Source organism: Amborella trichopoda, chromosome 9 (genome assembly GCF_054954075.1).
Source record: "Amborella trichopoda isolate Santa Cruz 75 chromosome 9, AtrichopodaSantaCruz75HAP2 v2.0, whole genome shotgun sequence".
NCBI lineage: Eukaryota > Viridiplantae > Streptophyta > Magnoliopsida > Amborellales > Amborellaceae > Amborella > Amborella trichopoda.
Window position 1 is genome coordinate 19095024 of NC_142344.1, and position 23608 is coordinate 19118631.

The 23608-nt window shown below is 34.7% G+C and overlaps 1 protein-coding gene and 1 long non-coding RNA gene across 2 annotated transcripts; one reads left to right on the forward strand and one right to left on the reverse strand.

Moving 5' to 3' along the window:
* The first annotated feature begins 1926 nt into the window (after positions 1-1926).
* LOC148780433 (uncharacterized) lies at positions 1927-4207 on the forward strand. Its single transcript, XR_016041677.1, has 2 exons — positions 1927-2972; positions 3706-4207. It is a non-coding gene; the product is annotated as an uncharacterized LOC148780433 (long non-coding RNA).
* Positions 4208-9325: 5118 nt separating this feature from the next.
* LOC18436351 (uncharacterized) lies at positions 9326-11427 on the reverse strand. The gene is made up of 4 exons (XM_006846373.4): positions 10683-11427; positions 10039-10279; positions 9797-9914; positions 9326-9694 (listed from the first exon to the last, which is right to left on the reverse strand). The coding sequence occupies exons 1-4, from the start codon at positions 11234-11236 to the stop codon at positions 9594-9596; spliced, it is 1014 nt and encodes a 337-aa protein (XP_006846436.1). The 5' UTR covers positions 11237-11427; the 3' UTR covers positions 9326-9593.
* Between the last annotated feature and the right edge of the window lie 12181 nt (positions 11428-23608).

Consider the following 23608-nt stretch of genomic DNA (forward strand, 5'->3'; position numbering starts at 1 on the left):
TCTTAGGATGGTGCAAGAATCTATTTTAATCTCTATATAGATACCTTAGGATGGTGCGAGAATTTATTTTAATCTCTATGTAGATACCCCATTCCTTGTTGAGGGAATTTTGTCAACCTAGACACCGATAAGCCTAATAAATACAAGAAACAGTCCTTATGCAACAAGGACATGCATAACCTTAGCCCCAAAATCCCAGCCCTCTAGACACCAAAATTCGGTCAAATCACTTCAAATTGGATGCCAAAGTGCTACCACTGCAAAAAACAACATTAGAGGCATCAACACTAACCAATCAAGACACCTAGCACCAGCCATAGTAACAATGGCCACCAATGACTGACCCTTGTATCCAAATCCACGTTGTGTTGCCGGGATTTGGGGCCAAAAATATCACGCAGGCCTCTGTGTTAAATTCGTTAATGGCTGCATTAATACTGTCAACACCAGATTCATCAGGCATAATTGAGATTATGCCGGAATACGGGGACCAAAATATCACTTGAAAGTCCTTGCTAAATCCCCTAATGACTGTTAACACCGACGTAATAGAACACCCTGTGTTACTAACAGTAACTCTTTACAGACGAATTACAACAGGAGAAATGATTGATGGTTGCAGCAACACTGTTCACACTGCTCATAAATGATTAGATGGTGCCGAAGCTCTATGTTAATGCTGCCAAAGTTGTCTGCGTCGATGGTACTAACGTTAGTGTTAGTTGCGTTAGCTCTGCCAATCGATGGCCCTGATTGAACTGAAAATTCTCTATAAATAGGGACCTTTGCATTCAATTTTGTGGACCCGATTTCAAGCATCCTAAGGGAGATTCTGTTGCGTCAAACACCCTGCTGCTAAGCCCTTTTAATCTAAACCCTAATCCCAATACCCTCATAAACCCTTAGAGACCTTAAGCCCAAACTCTAATCGTAATACCCTCTATGTCCCAATCTTAACATCCTCCAAACTCCCATGCCCTCCAAGTCTTAACATAAACTCTTGAATACCCAAATCCCACTCTGATATCAGTCGATCTCGTCCGTCAGATTTTGAAAACATCGGCACACCAAACTTGATCCGGAACTAGCCATCGACCCTGGGTGTGGCGCTTAGGGGCCCTCTCATTTCACTTTCTATAGTTGCATTTCCTTTCTTATTAATTTAGGTTTTTACTCTTCTTCAAAAAACGTTTTCCAAATCCCTCACACTCATATTCAAAAATATTTATGGACTTAGTCAGTGGATTTTTGGTTTTACCGCCTGCAAGCCCGCATTGCTGGTGATAAGTGGGAGACCAATCTCCCATATGAGTCATGATTCAATAAAACCCCTTTAATACCTCTGAGTGACATTGTTTTAGTTCGAGATCAAGGTTGGAAGGTCGAAGTGCCATTCACCTCAAAATTGGGCATAAACACTTTAATTATAAAAATTTTGAATTCTAAAAATAGTTCAAATCAAGCAGATCTATAAAAGCATAAAAATCTTGAGCATGGGTAGTACAGATACTTTGTTGCAAGATGTACTAAGGATTTAAAATCTATTTTTTTCTCCATATCTATACATTTTGATGGCGAGATGATCAATTAGATGTTTTTCCAACATCAAAACAACCTTTTTCTAAGTACTTTAGACGTGCACCTTCATACTACATTTTAAGGTATCGACCTTGTAAATGTTTTCCAACAGAGAATGGTTGTTTTCCCATCCATTTTCAGAAGAAAAGTTGACTTCAAAAATTGAAATTTTAATTTTTATATTTAAAAGCCGGTACTCAGCATGAGAAACCTTTCTATTTGAAAGCGTTTCTATTTGAAAAAAGATAAGATTTCAGCCTAATTGAATATATAGAGAATAACTCACCCAATATATATATATATATATATATATATATCGAGAGAGAGAGAGAGAGAATAATTTTGTGCTTTAACTATAAAAATAGTGCTTATTTATTATGGGATTGTATACTATGAGATCATTTATTTTTATTACGAGGAGGTCACAATTACTACTGACCGTCAAATTGGATGGCTTGGGATGTGTCACAAAGTTTGAGAAATATTTATTTTTGAATTTTGAGTCTAGTCAATGACACACTCACAAATACTCAATTTGAAATCGACATACAAGAGTAATTTGTGACCTCCTTGTATTAAAAGTAGATGGTCTCTTTATATACTTTTCCATTTATTATACCCGGGTTTATTATTGGTCTTATGTGTTTGAAATTGTGATCATTTTTTTAGAATTTGATGAAAATATGATAAAATAAAGAAGAACTCATAAAACCTTCAGTAACTGGATTCAATATTTAAAAGGAAGCTTGCTAGCCTAGCTTCAACTATGAATTCCCTTGAATTCTCGAGAACTACGTTGTTAAACAATAAACAACTCTAAAAAAACACGAATAAAATCCCTATTTAAAGACTTTATTTCTAATGTAGTTTGAATTCATAATTAGAACTGAACCTGAATTTTGTAACTTATGCCCCTTGAAGAAATCTAAAAGATAAAATTGTCTTAGAAAAGACCTTGAAAAGATACCCTGACTTTCCATGCACATAAATTTTCACTTCGATGTTGAACCCTATATTATAACCCCATTTCATTAACAGCAGCATAAATCCTATGACACCAAAACCTTTTTCTCGGTTTTGACCAATGAACTAGGCTGAAAAAGTTGTTTTATAATGTTCGAATGTTGACCATGAAGTTTGAGATGTGCACATTAGTGTTGTAAACGGTGTTCCAAACCTATTATGGTTGTTTTTATTTGTTTTGGCATTTTTCAAAGTCAAGGTACAGTTTTTAGTCTGATAATGCCTACAGACAAGGCTCTCCCATGGTTTTTTCAGTCCGGGCGTTTGGGAGCTTTCATTTTATGTGTGCTTCGAATTCATACAAGCAGCCAGCTTGGTCGGGGCTAAGGTTGAGGTTCGGGCTGGTCAAAGTCTTTACCATCTCAAAGATAGTAAGAGCTTCTCATTCGTTTAAGCTTTTTTGTAAAAGCAAATGATCATTATAGTTTTGGTGAAGTTTGAATTTTTGAGTCATTTGGAACTCTGTTCTTTTCAAAACTTCGAGCATTAAGTTCTGTTTTGAACCCAAATTGTAGTCTCAAAGAGAAATTACAAGCTTTGCAAAAATATTTGTGTTGTAATTTTCTTTGAACTTTGCTCTAAGCTAAGGAGTGCTTTCTATTACCGCATTTAAGATGAGATTGCTTTTTTGATCATGGCTAAGGAAAGACTACATCTGTACTTTCTAAAACTTTGAGCATTAAGCTCTGTTTTGAACCCAAATTATACTCTCATAGAGAAGTTACGAGCTTTGCGAAAAGATTTGTCATATAATTTTCCTTGAACCTTGCTCTAAGCTAAGGGGTGTTTTTTATTACCACATTTAAGAAGAGATTGCTCTTTTGACCATGGTTATGGAAAGATTACTGTATTGACCATGGATATGGTAATGCCTTAGACTGTTAAGAGAAATCTATTAAAATTTGGCTTTCGAGGACACAAAAATTAATAATATTAACCATGGTTATGGTAATGCCTAACACAGTTAAGATAAATCTATTAAAATTTGGCTTTCGAGGACACAAAAATTAATAATATTAACCATGGTTATGGTAATGCCTAACACAGTTAAGATAAATCTATTAAAATTTGGCTTCACCAAGCTTCATTTGGCATGCATTCTAGCAGTGGGAGTTGGACCTATAAAGATTAAATGTGCTGAACCTAATGGTGGCTGAAGAAATGGCTCGAAACAGGAGAATTGTAACAGTATGTGAAGGATTCATGCACAATAACCATGTCAAGGTTGCTACAATCCGTACAAACTAAATAGCGATATATGCAACTTCAACTAACTTGGAGAAATCAGAGGTTCATTACTCTAATTAGAAATATGCTCCTTGTCAATAAGTGAAAAAGGATGGAGAACTTGTTTGGCACCGCCATGCAATAGCAACATGGAGAAATATGCTCCTTGTCAATGAGTGAAAAAGGATGGAGAACATGTTTGGTACCACCATGCAATAGCAACTTTATGGGTGATGCTTGTATATGATGTCAACCTTATACCGTTGAAGTAAGGTGCACCTCAAAAATATGTTGAAAATGCAGTTTTGATGGTGCAAAGCATTGTAATGATATGAAAATCTATTGTTGCCCACAATTATGAAATTGAAAGTTCCAGAAATAGTGATGATCAAGCATATCTATAATCACTTGAAAATAGACGGTCCAGATAATGTGTTAGATGATGAATTATTTTTAGGACTAGAAATCCTCTTTTTTCATGTATATGAGTCTAGAGGTCGGGATGATCAATTTGAGACTTTTCCAATATAGTAACAACTTTCTCTAGTGGGTCTTTTAGGTGCACCTTACTCATACAATATAAGGTTAACACCTTATATAAACTTTTTTCTTTTTTTTTTGTTGTACCTTTTTTATTTTTAACCAAATCACCCCTGATTGGGACCTCTCAAGGTTCAAATTTGAACTTATGTATGAATGCATGGACTAGTGTTTCTCATACAAGGAATGAAACAAACATCGGACTTAGAATGTCTATAGTAGTTCCAAAAACATAACGTAGGGCTCCATTGGGAAATATATAAATAACTAAGTACAAACTTTGGATCTTGAATATCCAAAGCTCATGGTAAACTTCAAAGCCTCAAAGTTTTTTAGAAAAATCTATAATTCAATTTGAACTTTCAAGGTCCATACTTTTTCTCTTTTAGGGGGACAAATTTGAACTTTGAAGGTCCAAGTCAAGTGTATGACAAAAACTTTATGAGACTTTGATTTTACAGTTAAAACTTCAAACCTTCAAAGTACGAAGTATGGTAAAAAATACAGAAAAAGGTATAAACTTAAAAATAAAAATTTAGAAAGATTTTTAAACAATGGGATTTGGGGGGATACCGGCATAAATGTCTCTAAAATAAAGACCATGAACAATGATAATTTTAAGTGTCAAAGGTGAAATTTGATATTTATTTCTTTGCAAGAAATATAATGAAGTTTTTTTCTCGAACTTGTGAGCATCGTCAATAATAGATCTCCCACTATTTGATTTCATATAGGGGCTGGGGTCCTTTTGATCTTTTCTAAAGTGAAATCAAACAACTTCACTAAGTACTTTCCCCGAAAAAGAACGGTTTGGTAGGCTAAAAATTCAAGTTTAGGGATAGACTTTGAATCAATATTGCTGCAACACTTCACTTTGTGGTAATTATTTGTATGTCAACAAATTATTAAATTTCAACACACGTCGACGCTTGATGACATAAAGCTATATAAAAAGCAACCAGATATTTTAGACGTGCTATGATAAAGTTCACTGTTCTTATAAATTCTCCCCATCCACTCGTTATGTGGTATAGAAAGGAAAATTGTATTACATATAATTAATTTTTTATGTATAAATAATTATTGTACAAATGTATCTAACCGCATCGACCTTTTAAATCAAAATATTAAGTACCGTCAACACATAAATGCCCACACTTTAGCCAGTCCAATATAACGCTTCTTCAAAGGCCATTGACTCATAATAACGAATTTCACCTAATCTTGATACCTAAATATGTGCTAACAAAATCCTCTCTTGAATTTATTAATGAAGGGCATGTGTCCATATTCTGCAATCCCTTGACCTCTTTCACAGATCAGGTTCCTTGTATCGAATAAACTTCAAGTCAATGCCAGGAATTACCTACATATTCTAAGAATTAAGGTTGAATGCATCTGCAACTCAATGGAGTGCAGTAGCATCATGTGATGGTTAGGCATGCCAAACTGTCAACGGTGGTATTCTCTGTGTGTGCGGCCCCACTTTCAAGAAGTTGAAATTAAATGTATCCCACCTTCTCTTTCTTGAGACAATGCATCATGTGGAGGACACACCAATCAAGTGAAGCACATGCATTGACAGGGTGGTGCATTACCTACTTCTTTTTCTTGCTCCTTTTGCTTCCATTTTTCCACAGGAATCAAACACTGTGGGAACATCTTATGCTTGCGGTATCAGTTTTAGAGGCATTGAGGTTTTGGTGCCTCAGCCGACACATCGGCTGGCATTGGGATCCGAAATTTCAAGGGTAGATAATTTCAAACATGATGAACATGAATTTCGAAAATGAATAAATTTTAAGTTAAAAACTAGTAGAGTTTGAGCTTGTTCTTAGCACCTTTCGTATTACTTATTTATAAATCATCAACTGTCAACCCTTGTTAGAGCGGCAAGAAGATCAACTTATGTTGAAACCGTGATTTAAGCCGTGTCATGTCCTAACTCTGCGGAAAAACTAGGTGCACTGATAAGTTTGGGGACTCATAGTAGGCTTTTCCTTTCTTCTTCTACTAGGTATCCTGTTTCATTGTTTTTTTTTTTGGGAAAATTTTCTTGCATTGCACAGATCGTATGTACTTGTTGGTCGGATTGTTTTGCTCCGAACAATGTTTAAAAGGGAAATGTATATAATACGACTATTAATTGTTGGTAATAAGGAGATCACAATTACCGCTTACTTATATGTGAAATTAGGTGGTTGTCATTGACTAGCCACAAAGATCAACATAATTTTTTTTAATATACACTTTTTTTTTTGGATAATTCATTGGGGAAGACAGGCCCTACTGTTTTTTTATATAGATTAGGAAGTTATTTTATTTTATTTTTTTTAAGGTGTTACTGGGTGGTATTAGCAAGATTGGAAACCACGATATGATAGGAGCTACCACCACGAGCCAGCCCCTTTTCTATTATGACACACTTCAATGTGTTAAATTTCACATCCAATTTGCTAAAAATGATTATCACCTCCTGGTACCAAAAACCAATAGTTGAATTAAAATCATAAAGTCAAACTAAAATCACCAATTTGACTTAAGATCAAATCGATTTTTGTTTTCTATTTTTTATTTTTCTAAGTTGATAAAAATACCATTATAAAAATTCTGCACAACCAGAAGCCCATACAATTACACAGCATTTAGAAGAGGGGAAAAGTTTATATAAGGTTGCAACCTTAAAAGGTAGAATTACATATCTGCCTCAAAAATCTATCGGAAAGATTGTTTTAATATTGAAAGACCCTCTAATTGATTACCTTAACATCGAGATGTATGAATATGAAAAAAAGAAGAAGAAAAAGTTTTTGAGTCACAGAAATAGTGCATCTTGAAACACATTATCTAGACCATCAATTTTCAAAATTTTCATATATTTATAGATCTACTTGATTTTAACCATTTTTTAAATTTAAAATTTTCTAATCAGATATGAAAATTGATTTTATGATAATCTTAAGAATTTTTTACAACAAAACACATGTTACAATAAAATTTGGAGGTGCGTCTTAATTGGATTGTTTAAAGTCACAACCTTATAGAAACCACACCCGTATAAAAGAGAGGGAAAAAAAAAAAAAAAAACTAAAATGGAGCTGATAAGATCATGTCACTTGGAATCTCTGATGCTTCTAGAAAATGATCCACTAATAAGGTCAAATAATTGAATTTTTTGCAGAATCATTGCTTGTTTTAGTACCCCTTAGTTGCATAATCATTGCTCGTTTTGGTCCCCTTATTGTGGTGAGTCTATCTGCTTGTTGATTGCTTTTCAAATTTTGTTTAAAAAGGCCCTTCCATGTGTCAAGGAAATTTGGAAAAAGTAAACAAAGAGACAATTTACTTTTCACACAAGGGAATCACAATTATTTTTGTCTTTCACAATTATTTTTGTCTTTTATATTTCAAAGTGGTTGTGAGTATAATTTATTTACTAAACTAAAAAATTCGAAAAAAAAAAATTTGAACTTTACCACGCACTCCAAGCCGTCCAATTTGACATTTTAATAACTAGTAGCAATTATGACCTCCTTTAATGAAAAGACAAAGGAGTGATATCATGCCACGATTCTATAATATTATAATAAAAACCATGTTAAGGCTATTTTGACTACAATTTTTAAACACACAATATTTTCATTGTTATGAATAGTCACAAAACTGCAAAATTTGGAAATATATCTTTTAAAATGTTTTTTAAGCTCAATTAATATAGGCCTTCTATTTTGGTGAGAAGTTTAGATTTTTTAGATCTTAGAAAGATAGTTTCCCTTTTCAATTAAATGGCTATATTCTTATTATATGAATAATGTTAAAAAAGAAAAAAACTGGTTTAGAGTTCGCAAAAGTCTAAATCCTAAAATTTATCAAATAGATGTTATAGACTCAGTGTTGGAGGGGACTCATTTTGAGTACATCTAGAGTGTAAATTGAATTTTGTTTTCTAGAGGTTGAATATTGGGATAAAAAGAAGGTGTATGCAACTTTTAGGCTCAAATAAATGATACAAACATGATTTTTCTAAAAGTGTGGTTTCATCATATTATAATGAGTCATTTTGTACCTTTCACTTTGTATTTTTGAATAAGCTCTTGAAGGTTCAGGTAGTATTGTCTTTCCATAACCTAAGCGAAAAAAGTAAATTATGCATTTGCTTAGGTTGTAAAGCAACGGGATCAGTCTCATCCTTCAACCGCTGCTGCAGCGCTTGCAATTACCTTCGGTAGAGTTGTCTAACACCATTTTTGAAAAAAGATCTAACAATAACTTATCGTCCATTTACCTCCACTCTCTCTCTCTCTCTCTCAACTCTCAATCTAGATGGAGTCTCGAAAAGCGAGCTGCGCAGTGTGATCTTCACATAAGAATCTCTCTGTAGCTCAGGTTGATTAATAGTAAGCTAAAGGTTGCTATTTCATAACTGGGTTGAACAGTCTCTTGGTTGCCGCATCTGGTGGTTTTGAATAACCTGAAGTGCCAAAGGCTTTTTGGAGCCGCCCTCTATGTATCTATGCTGCTTTGCTTCACTTACTAAGTTAAGTCATCTTCCCTCTAAGTGAAGCTGCAACCTAAAGTTATTTACATTAGGGCTATCTAAAGATACTGAAATACCACTTGCATAGAGATACAAAGCATGCACTTCTCGTGTCGCGAGTGATTGAATGCCGAATTCCGTTACTTTGGATGCAAAGAAAGAGAAGGAACTATAAGAAGCTAAGCTCCAAGATCAGAGGAGTCGGGTTAAAGGACGGTTCTAAGACTAATGCTCATGTTGATCCCCAATCATTTATTACTACTCATTTTCTAACAATTTGCTGATCTGGATCTACCCATAAGTACCGATTCAGCCATCAGATCCATTTTTCAGAACATTGTTCCAATTTCCCTATGTATCAAGGACTAAACAAAAACAAACCATCAAATTAAACATGGATGATGCTCATAGTGGACAAAATTGAGAACAGCTCGACCGCAAACTTATTCCCTCAACACAACAACTAATAAAATCGAATTCACTGGTTACAAAATAAACATCAGTCTCTCTTTACCTTTCCCCCCTCTATTTCATGGATTCTCAGGAAAATGAATTACACAGATCTCTCTGTCTGTCTGTCTCATTCTGTTAAGGAGTAAAAATGACATATTGAAAAGCGATGCTTGAACCCCTCACAAAAATTAAATTCCCAAAAAATAAGAATAAAGAGGAAAAAAATGGATGAATTTCATAGAAAAACAGCTGCTTTTTCAGGAGAAGCAGCCGCGGTTGAAACAGCAGCACAAGTGATCAATGGCTCGTAGTGGTCGGCCCCTGCCCCGCACCAACCTGCAAAAATTGATAATACCCCTTGTTGTCAAAAAACCCCTTTTCCAGGTCATCAAAGTCGGAGCTGTGCTCCCTTTTTGAGAGTGTTGTTTTTGGAGGTACCTGTGCCTCTCATGAGGAGAAAAATGGGGGGCTCTGTAACTAAGCCCTTGGGCTTGTGAGGAAGAAAAAACATGCACCCTTCCTCGTCCGAAAGGCCATCAGAGCCATGAGCTTGAACCTATACACACCAAGGAGTTTTGATTTTTTTTCAGAGAAGCAACCAAAAAAAAAGAGGCCAAGAAGAGAAATAAACCCGAGAGAGAACAAAAGAAGAGACTGAAATAAAGCAGAGATATGCTCACCACGAAAATCTCTCTCTTGAATTCAGTGGCCAAAGCTTCAATGGCGATATCATCCCCGAAAGCAGCTGCCCTTCCGTCTTTGTTCTCGTCAATGGTTAGAAGACCATCTTGTGTATAATGTATAGAGATTATATCATATTCATCTTCAGAGCTTCCTGATATACACATGTATTTGGCCCAGCTTTCGCCATTCTCGACATTTACGCATCTTTCTCTATATACAGTCTCAGCAGCTGCTTCCCTGGCACAAAGAAACACAGGCATCAATAAATTTAGGCACAAAATCATGAGTGAGAGAGCTATTTGAGGCTTTCAATCCCGAAAGAACTGTTTATAACATTTTTAGAGAGAGAATGGTGACGTGAAATCCCTGTAAAAACTCCACTGATGACCTACATTTCCCTATTGAAGAAAACCCACAACAAACATTAGGGAAGTGGAAATTCAAGAGAGAGGGAATATATTTGTGTTTCAATCCCTGCAAAAAAACCAATGAAATTAACCCAAAATTCCTATGGACTATAGAGTGAAGCCACAAAAAGTTTAGCAAAAATACAAGAGAAATCAAACCACCAAATTAATCCGAATTCCAAAATCATTTTACACTGAAAATATCCAGAAATTCACAAGCATTATGCACACACCTCGACAGTCCAACCTGAACCAGATCTTGAATTGACTTCTCCAGCTTATTGCGATCCTTTTTCAAGGCCAAAAGCTTGATCTCCTGAACAAAATGAATCCCCCACCCCTGATCAAGATCAGGCCTATACATATTCTTGATAGACTGGTCTGTCTTATCTTTTGGCCACAAACCCGCATCATAATCCTCTCTAAATCTCTCCACCACTCTTTTTCTAAGCTCAATCTCGGACCTGTCAATCCCCAAAGCCTTTTTAGATGCAGAGAAAAGGCAATTCCCATCTGTTTCGACCTCGCCACCATGAAAGAGAAAAAAGAGCTCAGAGGTTGGCTTTGTTGGGTGTCTCCAGCGAACCCCATGAGAACCAAGTTTTCGAAGAGCTAGCCTTTGTTGGGTTTGAAGGCCTGAAACTAAGTCCCAATCTTGGCCTGAAATTTCAGGTTTTTGGCTGGAAAAGTGACCGGAATAGGGAGAAGAGTGGGTCCAAGAAGTAGGATTTGGAGGAGAAATTGGTTGAAAAGCTTCAAGGACTGAGCCCTCACAGAGCTTCCCCATTGCCTGAAAATTTGGGGAGAGGAGGCCCGATTCATGGTTTGTTTAAATGAGGAAACAGAACCGAAGAGGGACCTCGTTTTGTTTTTTTTTGTTTTTTTGTTTTTTTGTTTTTTTTGTTTTTTTTTGTATATTTTTCATTCTTTATGTGAATATAGGAAAAGGATTGTGTAATTTTTTTTTGTAAGTGTTTTGCTTTAAACTTAGGAGTGGTGAATTTTTTATTCATTTTCCGGTTTTTAATGTTTTGGATTTTGGGTTGTGTTCGTAAAAGTAACCGTTACCAGAGGAAAGGCGTTTCAACGGTCAAAAATTGTGGTGACGTGGCAAGTGGGGTTAGTGGTTGTAAAGGTTGGCCAAGCGTTATGCACGCAATATCCGAAGTGGGCGTTAGAAGGCTAGTAATTTTCTTCTTCTTTTTTTTTGTAATAATAATAATAGAGCAATGATCTCAAAGCAACGGTTGTATGATAGTATAATACAACGATATTTCTAAAAAACTATATTTGTAGTATTTATATGATCCTAAATTTGCACACATACTTTCTTCATCTCAATAGTCAATTCCCTTTAAAAAAAAAAGTTCAATTTGAACTCTAGATATGGTCAAAATAAGTCTCTTCCAAAAACGAATCTAAACTATTCATTTTGTGAATTTCAAGATCTTAGCTTTTATAAATTTAAAATCATTTTCTCCTTTTTTAACATTGTTCATCTAATGATAATAAAGCCATCCAAAAAAATTGGAAATGAAAAACACCCTTCTAAATCCTAGATCTAAGCATCTCACCAAAATGAACGGTCTATGTTAATTGGGCTAAAAAAATGCTTTTTAAGTTGTGTTTTCAATTTTTTTTTTTTCGTGATTGTTCATTAGAATGAAAATAGTGTATATTTCAAAATTTAGATAAAACAAATGGCTATAAGATGGTTTTTTCAGGTTGTTACATCATTTTACTATACAATGGTTGCATGAAATCATTGGCCATAATAATAATACTAATAATAATAATATTATTATTATTATTATTATTATTATTAGAGAAATGATCCTATAAGATCCTCTCCATCTATGTGTGTACAATCTCAAAAGATTACTATTAAATTTGGCACGGATCTATAAAAAGTTAAGTCTCACACCTATGTGATAACTTTTCTAGAGATCCGTATCAACTTTAATGGTAATCCTTTACAGTCCTACATACATAAATGGGAGATGGTCCTATAGGATCATTATTCTTATTATTAGTATAGTAATGATCTTATGGGACCCTCCCCCACCCATGTAGAGGACCCCAAAGGATCACCATTAAAGTTGACACGGATCTATAAAAAAGTTATCATATGGGTATGAGACTTGACTTTTCTATAGATCCGTGCCAAATTTAATAGTGATCCTTTGGGGTCTTATACACATGGGTGGGTGAGGGTCCTATAATATCATTTCTCTTATTATTATTATGATTTGAGAAATGATTCTCTAGGACTTTCTCCTAACCATGTATGTAGGACCCAAAAGGATCACTATTAAATTTGGTACCAATCTATAGAAAAGTCAGGTCCTACGCCCATCTCATAACTTTTTTAAAACTTCATACCAACTTTAAAGGTGATCCTTTGAGGTCCTACACATATGTGTGGAGATGGGTCCTATAGGATCACTACTCTTATTATTTTTAACATTAGTAATCTTCTTCCTCTTCCCTTCAATTTGTTGTATGTTTTAGTTTTAGGATAGGCCCATGCCTCTCGAATGAAAGGGAAGTATTTTTAAAAATGAGAAAATATCAGGGTAATTTGTTCTCCATAATCTTCATCTGGTTAGAGCGTGTTTAATAAGCTTGGAAAAGAGTGAAAGATACCAAACTTTCACCCGTTTTCCCACTTTACAGGCTCTTTTTTTTTGTTTGGAATGATAATGGTTGAGTTAATGAAAGAAGTACAACTAAATACAAAAGGGTGACAAAGGGTGTGAATACAAAGGAGTTAGAGGAGGGAGAAAGGATAGACGAATGGTAGAACTTTCACCCCTTTTCTCACTTTACAGGCTCTTGTTTTTTTTTCGGAATGATAATGGTTGAGTTAATGAAAGAAGTACAACTAAATACGAAAGGGTGTAAATACAAAGGAGATAAAGGAGGGAGAAAGGATAGACGAGGGCAAAAAAAAGGAAGGGAAAGAAAAGAAAGGAGGGAGGAGGAGGAGGAGGAGGAATCCGATTAAGGGGAAGAAAAATATGGAGGCCTATGAAGTTGTCATTGTTGTAAAATCGGGATAACCTAATCATTTCTTTTGAGCAAATCGAGTTATCTCAAATCCCACTAGATGTGGTGCACACTACATCACAATGATTTGAACACTCAAAGAACATGCACAAGATGTAATAACAAGTAAAAATAATTGAAAAAATATAAAAACAATAAAAGACATGCACATATACGTGGTTTACTCAAGATGAGCTACGTCCAAGGGCCAGACGGCAAAGATGTATTCACTATCAAGATGAAAAATTATACATGGTTCACCTAAGATGAGCTACATCTACGGGCAAGACGGTAAATATGTATTCACTATCAAGATGAAAAATTTGTAAGATTGAAATTATGTAGAGTTACCTCATACAATCTCAAGGGAAGTTCAAATAAAAGAACTTCCTACCACAAAACCACTTACAATCGAATTCTTTCCTCGACTTACCAATGCCATAAAAAAATGCTAATAAAAATGGCCCAAGGTGAGCCCCAAATGATGGTATTAGGGTTTTGTTGCAAAACCACCAATTTCCAACCCAAAGCTTATCTCTGTACAAGTTCCCTTTCTCCCAAACTCACCCACACGTTTCTCTCTATCAAATCCCTGAGCCTCCACTAAAAAGGTATATTTTTAGTGAATAAAATCCCCTTTAACAAGAGGAAACTATCATAGGGCCATAGGGTGTGATCTTTACATCACATCCCAACAATCATCTTTGCTAAATTATCTGCTGTTGTATTCCTTTCTCTGTTGATAAGGGCCAAAGTGACCTCTCAGTCCTGAAAGATAAGCCATATTTTGTCCATGGTGGAGGTGAGTTGCCAAAGAATTGTCAAAGGGTTTGAACACCATCTGATCAGAATCGTGGAATCCCCTTATATAATAATCCTTTGATGAGCTTCGCTAAGTCTTTTAACTCCTGCGTTAACTGCCCAAAGCTCAACCCCATTAATATCGCAAAAATGGAGTTGTTGTTGATAGGTCCATAAGACACTCCCATTTGAATCTCTTACGATACCTCCATACCCAGCCTTCTTCGCCTCGTGTCGTACATTGCCATTGAAATTGAGTTTTAGCCAACCAGCAGGAGGGGATCACAAACATCTGTTTTAATAACCCTTTTGGGCTGGATAGATAGAAGGTTAACAAAGTTTGTGAAGAAAGACTCCTTTGGGTAGCCCCTGATATCAAGTGAGGCATAAGCCCAATGAATAACCAATCTCAGAAAAGAGTTGATAATTTCGGATGGCTCTCTGGATCGTCGTTCAAATGCTCTGGCATTCCTATCCTTCCACATGGTCCACAAAGAAGATGAAATAAAAATAGGCAATAGGTGAGCTTCTACCTTGGTAATGGAGGGGAAAGACGTTGAGCCACAAAAGGTGCCATACCAATTAGATAGGCTTTTTATCCAGTCACACAATATGCTTGTATGAGGGCAATGTAGGAGGAGGTGGTCACTGCTTTCTCCGTTTTAGTTACACATCATACATACATTCACCAATATTTCACCTCCCTTCCAACAATTGTTCTCTTGTATGCGGTCTTGTTCGACTAGCTACAGTAAAGCAGTCACTATTTTATCGGCCTTGATTTTCCAAACTCATGTATTGTGGTTATGCATGCCAAGTATTCTGTCTCTGCTGATCTCAGAGTCTAAGGGCTTGACTGAAAAAGACACATTTGTCGTGAGCTCCCAAAGAATGGATTCCTCTCTACCGGGGTAGTAGAAAAAGGAGTCCAAGTGCTGCATCAGTGAAGGTTAAGATCTGGAAATTTACCAAATAAATGGTCTAGATTCGTTTGGAGGGGACTCATTTTGAACACGTCTAGAGTTCAAATCAAATTGTTGTTTTTTTTAATTGATTATTGAGATGAAAAGAGTGTGTGTGGAAAATTTTGAACTATATATTTTTTGGATTGATTATTGAGATGATAAAATAGTATGTGCAAAATTTTTTATCATACAAATACGACGAACATGGTTTTTGTATGAGATCACTACCCGTATATACAATATGGAAAGAAAGATGGGGATTGAGAGATTTTATGTGACGAGGGTGACAAGAAAGAGACCTCACGTGGGGAAGCCATGAGGGTAGAGAGAGAGAGATTTTAGGAGAGGAGAAGGAGATATATATATCAAATATTTTAGAAGTTATCTCTTTTCAAAAAGATAAATTCCAGATTTTTTAGAAACTATATATAATATAGAAACAAAAATGAGGTTTGGGAGGTGATGAGGGTGTTCCAACTTTATGCTTAGCATATGTTATTGTTCATCTATTTTGATTTTTTATTTTCTAAAGTAAGTTTTTAATAATATTGATGATCATTAATAATTATAAGTATGATTATAGGATTATTACCATAATAATTTGTTATTTACATCCTATATTATCATTTAATTATACATTTTCAATCTTTTTATCAAAGATTTTTATCTTTTAAAATAAATAACAATGTCTTTGAAATAAGACTCATCACTAAAAACTAAAATTCTTTTGAAAATAATTATGGATTTTTGTGCTCATTAATTTTATTTATGACCACTTTTTTAAAGAATTTTTAATGTTATCAACATTAATTTTTCTTTTCACAAGAAATAACATTTTATTTGAACTTTTAAATAATAACTTTATTATTAATAATTTTTAAATTTTAATTTTTTAAAAATACTTTCTAAAATTTCAATAGCTTTTAAATTTTATTATAAATTATCAAATATTTGAAACTAAATATATTCTAAAATATTCGACATAGGGTTTAAGAAAATGTATATATTCATATCATACTAGTCAAATTATGTGTGTTGTACATATGAAATTACTTGTAGTAGATTAACTAAATATTCAATGATCAAAGAAATTTATTGATAACAAATTTGGTAAATCACAAATCACCTCTTAGATAATAAGAAATTTTTAACTACTTATGATATTTATGAAAATAAATTATATTAAAACCTTGGTTTCCTAAGATCTCGTTTTAAGAGATTCTTTCTTTCTCTACTCTTCAAAAGCTTCTATTAAAATCTCTCTTTCTCTATCTTTTGTGCATGCTCTCTCTTCTTCTCAAATTTTCTCCCAATATGAGATCTCACTCATATTCTCTCTCCCTCTCTCTAATTAAGATATAGAAATAATGTCGAGATATAGAAACATTATTAAGATCTCTCTCTTGTGTATACTCATACTCTCTCTTTCAAATTTAGTTATCCTAAAACAAGTGCTTATTCTATCTCTCTTCTCTAAAATTGGGAATGTTTCCTACAATTTTTATAAAATTAGGATCCCTTCCTACCCAATAACTCTAGATTAATAACATAGAGTGTGGATATATATATATATATATATATATATAGATAGGGTAAACCTCACAATAGCTGGCCAGCTATAATGGATAGTATATTGGTGGAATGGAAGCCATCAGATCTTCATAATGCGGTTCAAAAAGTATATTACTATTTTAATTTTAAGTTTTTTTATATAAATTTGGTTAAGATGAAAATTTGGGTGTATATACTTAACACTATTGCGCACCATAAAAAAATATAAAACATTATTTTCAATAATTAAAAATGACCAAAATACCCCTATCATATTTCAGAGGTATTTCGATCATTTTATATTATGAGAAATATTATATATATATATATATATATATATATATATATATATATATATATATATATATATATATATATATATATATATATATATATATATATATATATATATATATTTTATTTGTACACCCTATTTTTTAGTACACATGTCCAAAATTTCATTATGATCCGATTAATAAAAAAAATTAAAATTAAAACAGTGATATGCATTTTGAACCGTATGATGAAGATCTGACGGTTCCTATTCCACCTATAGCACTATTCCTTATACCTGGCCAACTATTGTTAGTTTTTTCCATATATATATATATATATATATATGATACTATGAGACCCTCCCACATCCATGTGAGTAGGACTTCAAAGGATCACCATTAAATTTTGAGATAAATCTCTAGAAAATTTATCAATAAACCCATTCACCCAAGTCCCACACCTATGTGATAACTTTTCTAAAGATCTTTGTCAAAATTTAGTGGTGATCATTTGGGATCCTACTCGCACATGGGTGTGGGAGGGTCTCATAGTGTCATTACTCATATATATATATATATATATATATATATATATATATATATATATATATATATATATATATATATATATATATATATATATATGGGTTTGTTTAGAGTTAACAACCCCTCAAAATACAAATGTTCAACTTAGAAGGGTTTATGATGGGTATATTTATCAAAATAATTATTACTTTTTTATTAAAAAATTATTTAAATAGGTAACTTTGCCATCAAGTAATGACAAATTTGAAATTTTCACAAAAGTACAATGGCATTTTAGAAGTTAGTGTCCTAGAACTTTATTTATAGAGTACCCTTGTCTTTTAGTTAAAGTTTCAACTTTACCCCTTATAGAGATGACAAAAGTATCATTTGTCTTGTAGTAATATTTACAAAATTGCCCCACAAAAAGTAACTTTTTTTAAAAAATAGACAACAAAATTAATAAATCCACTCCTCACAACTCTCTCTATCTTGAACTTTTGTAATTTGAAGGGATGTAAAGTTTAGAATATCCCTATATATATATATATATGGATGGACTTGTTCCATTATTATGATTGTACCATCAACTACGACCCAGGTAAGACCAAAGTTGTGGCGGATGCTTTAAGTAGGAAGCCTGTGGTGTCAATGGCTCACATGATGGTCCGAGAGATGAAATTACTAAAAGATATAATACAATGGACCCAACTTTGCCCCTTGATGATGGGAAAGGAATAATTTCATGTATAAGAATAGGCCTCATCTCTTTTAGCAAATTCGAGTAGCGCAAAAGGAGGATCCTCAGTTCATGAAAATTTTCGAGGAAATAAAATCGGAAAGTAAGGAGGACTTTGTCTTGGGCAGTGATGTAATGTTAAGATTCAAAGGTCGGGTTTATGTCCCTAATAATGAGAAGGTAAAAATTGCCATTTTAGAAGAAGCTCACCACTCCCGTTATATGGTGCATCCAGGGAGTATGAAAATGTATCAGAATCTAAAAAGAGTCTTTTGGTGGAATAATATGAAGGGAGAAGTTGCACAATTTGTTTCCAAGTGCTTGACCTGTCAACAAGTGAAGGCTGAATATCAGAAACCTTGCTGAACAGTTACAGCCCTTACCTGTGCCAGAATGGAAGTAAGAACACCTAACTATAGATTTTGTGACTGGCCTGCCTAGATCAAGTTAGGGGCATGATAGTATTTTGATCATTGTGGACTGACTCACTAAAGCTGCTCATTTCTTGCCGGTCCGTTCTACTTATACCATGGATAAGTTGGCCCAATTATACATTAAGAAGATAGTAAGACCACATGGGTTGCCTGTTAGTATTATGTCTGACAAAGACTCCAAATTTACTTCAAGGTTTTGGAACAGCCCACAGTTGCCTGTGGGGACCAAACTCACTTGTAGTATAGCTTTCCACCCTCAAACAAATGGACAGTCAGAAAGGACCATACAGACCCTGGAAGATATGCTGAGAACTTATGTTACAGTTTTTAAGGCGAATTGGGATAATCATCTGCCTCTAATAGAATTTTCTTATAACAATAGTTTCCAGGCCAGTATCCAGATGACACCTTTTTTGGCATTGTATGGGAGGAAGTGTAAATCGCTTATATGTTGGGACGAGGTTGGTGAAAGAAAACTTTTAGGACTAGAGATTGTTCAAGTAAACTTAAAAAAGATTGCCTTAATTCGAGAGCGGCTCAAGCCAGCCCAAAGTTGGCAGAAGAGTTATGCTGTCAATCAGAGAAGCGTCCTTGAATTTGAAGTGAGTGATCGGGTTTTTTTGAAAGTATCACCAACTAAAGGCATAATGAGATTTGACAAGAAGGGGAAACTGGGTCCACGATTTATTGGACCCTTTGAGATTTTAGAAAGGATTGGAGGTGTGGCATATCAATTGGTCCTACCACCCGAGTTAGCCAATATCCATAATATGTTTCATGTGTCATTGTTGAGAAGGTATCAACATGATCAGTCCCAAGTTTTGGAGTATTTATCAATCCCGACCATGGAGGATTTAACTTATATAGAACAACCTATTGAGATACTGGATAGAAGAATTCAGTTATTGCGTCACAAAGAGATTCTTCTAGTCTGAGTTTATCATCTGAGGGAAGAATCAACGTGGGAGCGAGAAGATTGAAATCTGAGCCTTGTACCCCCATTTATTCGATTAACAATTTTGAAGACAAAATCATTTTAAGGAGGGGATGATGTGATGACCCCGATTTTTCCCGGCTAGTTAGAGTGCTTGGCAGGATAAGGAGGAAGGAATGATAGTAGAGAGCGTGCGACGATAGAGCACGCGGCAATAAAGAGCACAACGCCGCATGTGTTGAGTGTGTAGCACCGGCTATGTTGTGTGCAACGGCGGCTGTAAAGAGACTATGTTGAGTGTGTAGCACCGGCTGTGTTGTGTGCAACAACGGTTGTGAAGAGACCAGCGCCGGCTGTGTTGAGTGTGCAATGCCGGCTGTGAACAAGGGATGGACTAGCGCCGGTTGTGTGTCACCATGTGCATAGCGCCAGCTGTGTTTCTGACATGCATGGATTATGAGTGCCAATTGATAAATACATGCTGATTTAAGAGCCACTTGTCCAGATTTTGAGCCTCTTGGTGACACTTGGTCAGCCACCTCAAACACAAGAGTACTTAAGCCTCTTCTTTCACCTACGCCACTCATTCTTACTTCATCTCTCTCTCTCTCTCTCTAAGGCATAAGGTTTGAAGATGTGACTGTTGGAGGGCAACCATTGTTGGGCAGGTGAGAGCTGAGAAGAGGATTGGAGAAGGCACCATTGTTGTTTAAGTAAGTGGATCCATCACCATTGCATTATAGTCATAAGGATGCACGAGTTTTATGCTTGTGAGATGAGTAATGAATGTGTGAGTGATGTAGAAATTCCTTATGCCTGATTCACTGAAATTTGGGGTTTTTTATGTTCTATAATGGAAATGGATGCTACAAATGAATGTATGATTCTTAGATTATGTAAGAAATACATGTTATGTGTGTACATTGTGAGAGGATGGTTGTCATCATGTCTTTTACCATGGAATGAAGGTTATGAAATGTATTCCTAAAACATGTTATATGCTACTGTGAAATTCCATAAATATGTGTATTCTTGAAAGAGATTTTGGAATAGTTAAACGAGGTCCTGTTGACCTCAAATCACCGTCATTGGAAAAATATACGAGTCTAGTAAAATGCTTTTTTTTTTCCACTGCCGAAATTCTTTCTGAAAATGAAGTTACATTTCAAATTAAGAGGGTATATCATTGTTGACTGTTTTTCTGGATTTTTCACTAATACTACTGTGGTCACTGATTTTAACTAATCAAATGAAGTTCATTTTCGGTCAAACCATAGCTATTCGAAAGATCTTTGAATGGGCTAAAATTTGCATGCATGAACTATTTTGAAATTCCCCCTAGATTGAAAGTTATATTTTGTTTTATGAAGGTATGTCACTATGGGTAGTGTTGACAAAATTCAAAACTATCACCTTGTTTGGCACGAATCTTTGAACCATAAAATGAAATCCAAATTCTTTCAAATTAGCTTTATTAGAAAGATATACGTCTTGGCTTAAACTTTGATTTTGAAATCGTCACAAGTTGCTTCACGGTTTGCGAGTTATAGTGATATGAAGCAGGGTATATCGATGTCCCCTGTGCACCGCAGGATGCAACTAGGAAACCCTCACCTCTTTGAACCTTTAAGAGGACAAACAGGGTCCAATTGTTTTCAAACTTCCCCCATTTGAAGGATAGGTGTGTCTAGTACAAAATCGGTTTTAGAACCATCTTCAAACTCTCAATGGTCCAAAGGTTACGACCCTAATGGTAAGCGCACATCATTGCCCATGATGGCAGGAAATTGAGTGGTAAGACTCAACCGAAATAATGTTACTATTACTATGGTACTGTCATTGTGATACTGTTAAAATATGATGTACCAATACCAAAATGTGATATTGCTAATATCACGATAGGATATTGATGTCGTCATAATGTGATACTGTGCTGCTTATGTGTTATGTGAATAGGTACCTACCGTGTGAATGATGGTACCGTACTGCTTATGTGTTATGTGAATGGGTACCTACCGTGTGAATGATAGTACCATGCTGCTTATGTGTTATGTGAATGAGTACCTACTGTGTGAATGATGGTATCGTGCTACTTATGTGTTATGTGAATAGGTACCTACTGTGTGAATGATGGTACCATGCTGCTTATATGTTATATGAATAGGTACCTACTGTGTGAATGATGGTATTGTGTTGCTTATGTGTTATGTGATTAGGTACCTATTGTGTGAATGATGGTACCATGTTGCTTATGTGTTATGTGAATGGCCACCTACTATGTGAATAATGGTGCTGACAGCTAAGATCTTTCCCTAACTCCCCATGTTAGGACGGGAGTCAGGATGTGAATATTTGGGAGGGTCGTGCCCCCCAGATCTATATGGCCACTACGCATTACCCAATGGTAGTGTAACACTATCTCATCAGAAGGGTATAAGGAAAGAGTCGTATCTTGCAAGGCCAATGCCTATCGAAAACCCCAAAGCGTGCTGGGGATACGTGTATATGTGGGAGAGCATTACGAAGTGGGACACCCACTTGTCATTGTCCTCCCTTCTGAATGAGCGTATAGGTTTCAAACAGCAGGATTGACTTAACCTGAGCAATAAAACTTCTACTTCGAGAGTAGGCTTTACTAGTTCTGTAATTATGCTATGTTGCCCTACTATATTGTCGATAATGAAGTGATTTATGACTCATGTGTTGTATATTAGCCTGCTTCATCATAACAATGTTAGAATATTGGAAACCATATTGGAGGACTCCACTTAGTACTTTGTGAATATATGTACACTGCTTATTGATATCACTGTTATACTAGTTAAAATGCAATGGTGTAGATTTGCTTACTGGGCTTTTAGTACATTCCATCTTATTTACATAACTATAGAGTGAAGGGTGTTGGCATCTGTGCTAAAGGCGGGTAGTCGTTAAGGGGTTTGAAGCTCGAAGTTGGGAAGTTTGAAAAATCGTCTTCCGAAGACTTTCATAGTATGTTTTGATGGTCTCAGCATTATGATGTATATTGTATTTTGTGTATTGTATGCCAGTAGTGCCTTGAAAGAATTGTAAGAAATTTTGGGATATTGAATGAATGAGATGGCTACTTTTGAATTGATACTTGTCTATTGAATGAATTTATTCTAGTTTTCTTTCATGGTCTACTCTTGATTCCAATGATTTTCTGCATTGAGTCACTCCCACCTGAGTGACATTCGTGACAGCCAGTCGTGATCTCGGGCTCTATCGCCCTCCAGCCAGGGTCAAGGGGGGTGGGGTCGTGACAGTTAGATATATATATATATATATATATATATATATATATATATATATATATATATATATATATATATATATATATATATATATATATATATATATATATATATATGAGATAATCTAAACTTCACAATCCTTCAATTTACAAATGTTCAAGATAGAAAAAGTTATGAATGGTGGATTTATTAATTTTGTTATCTATTTTTTTAAAAAAAGGTTACTTTTGTGGGGCAAGTCTGTAAATATTACTATAAGACAAAACGCGTTTTTGTCATATTTAAAAGAGGTAAAATTGAAATTTTAACTAAAGACAAAGGCACTCTATCAATAAAGTTCCAGAACACTAACTTCCCAAATGCCATTGTACTTTTATGAAAATTTTAAATTTGCCTTTTCTTTATGGTGAAGTTACCTATTTAAATAATTTTTTAATGAAAAAATATTGATTTTTTTGATAAATACACCCATCACAACCCTTTCTAACTTGAACCTCTGTATTTTGAGGGGTTGTTAACTCTAGACAAACCCATATATATCTATATATATACATATATATGTATATATATATATATATATATATATATATATATATATATATATATATATGT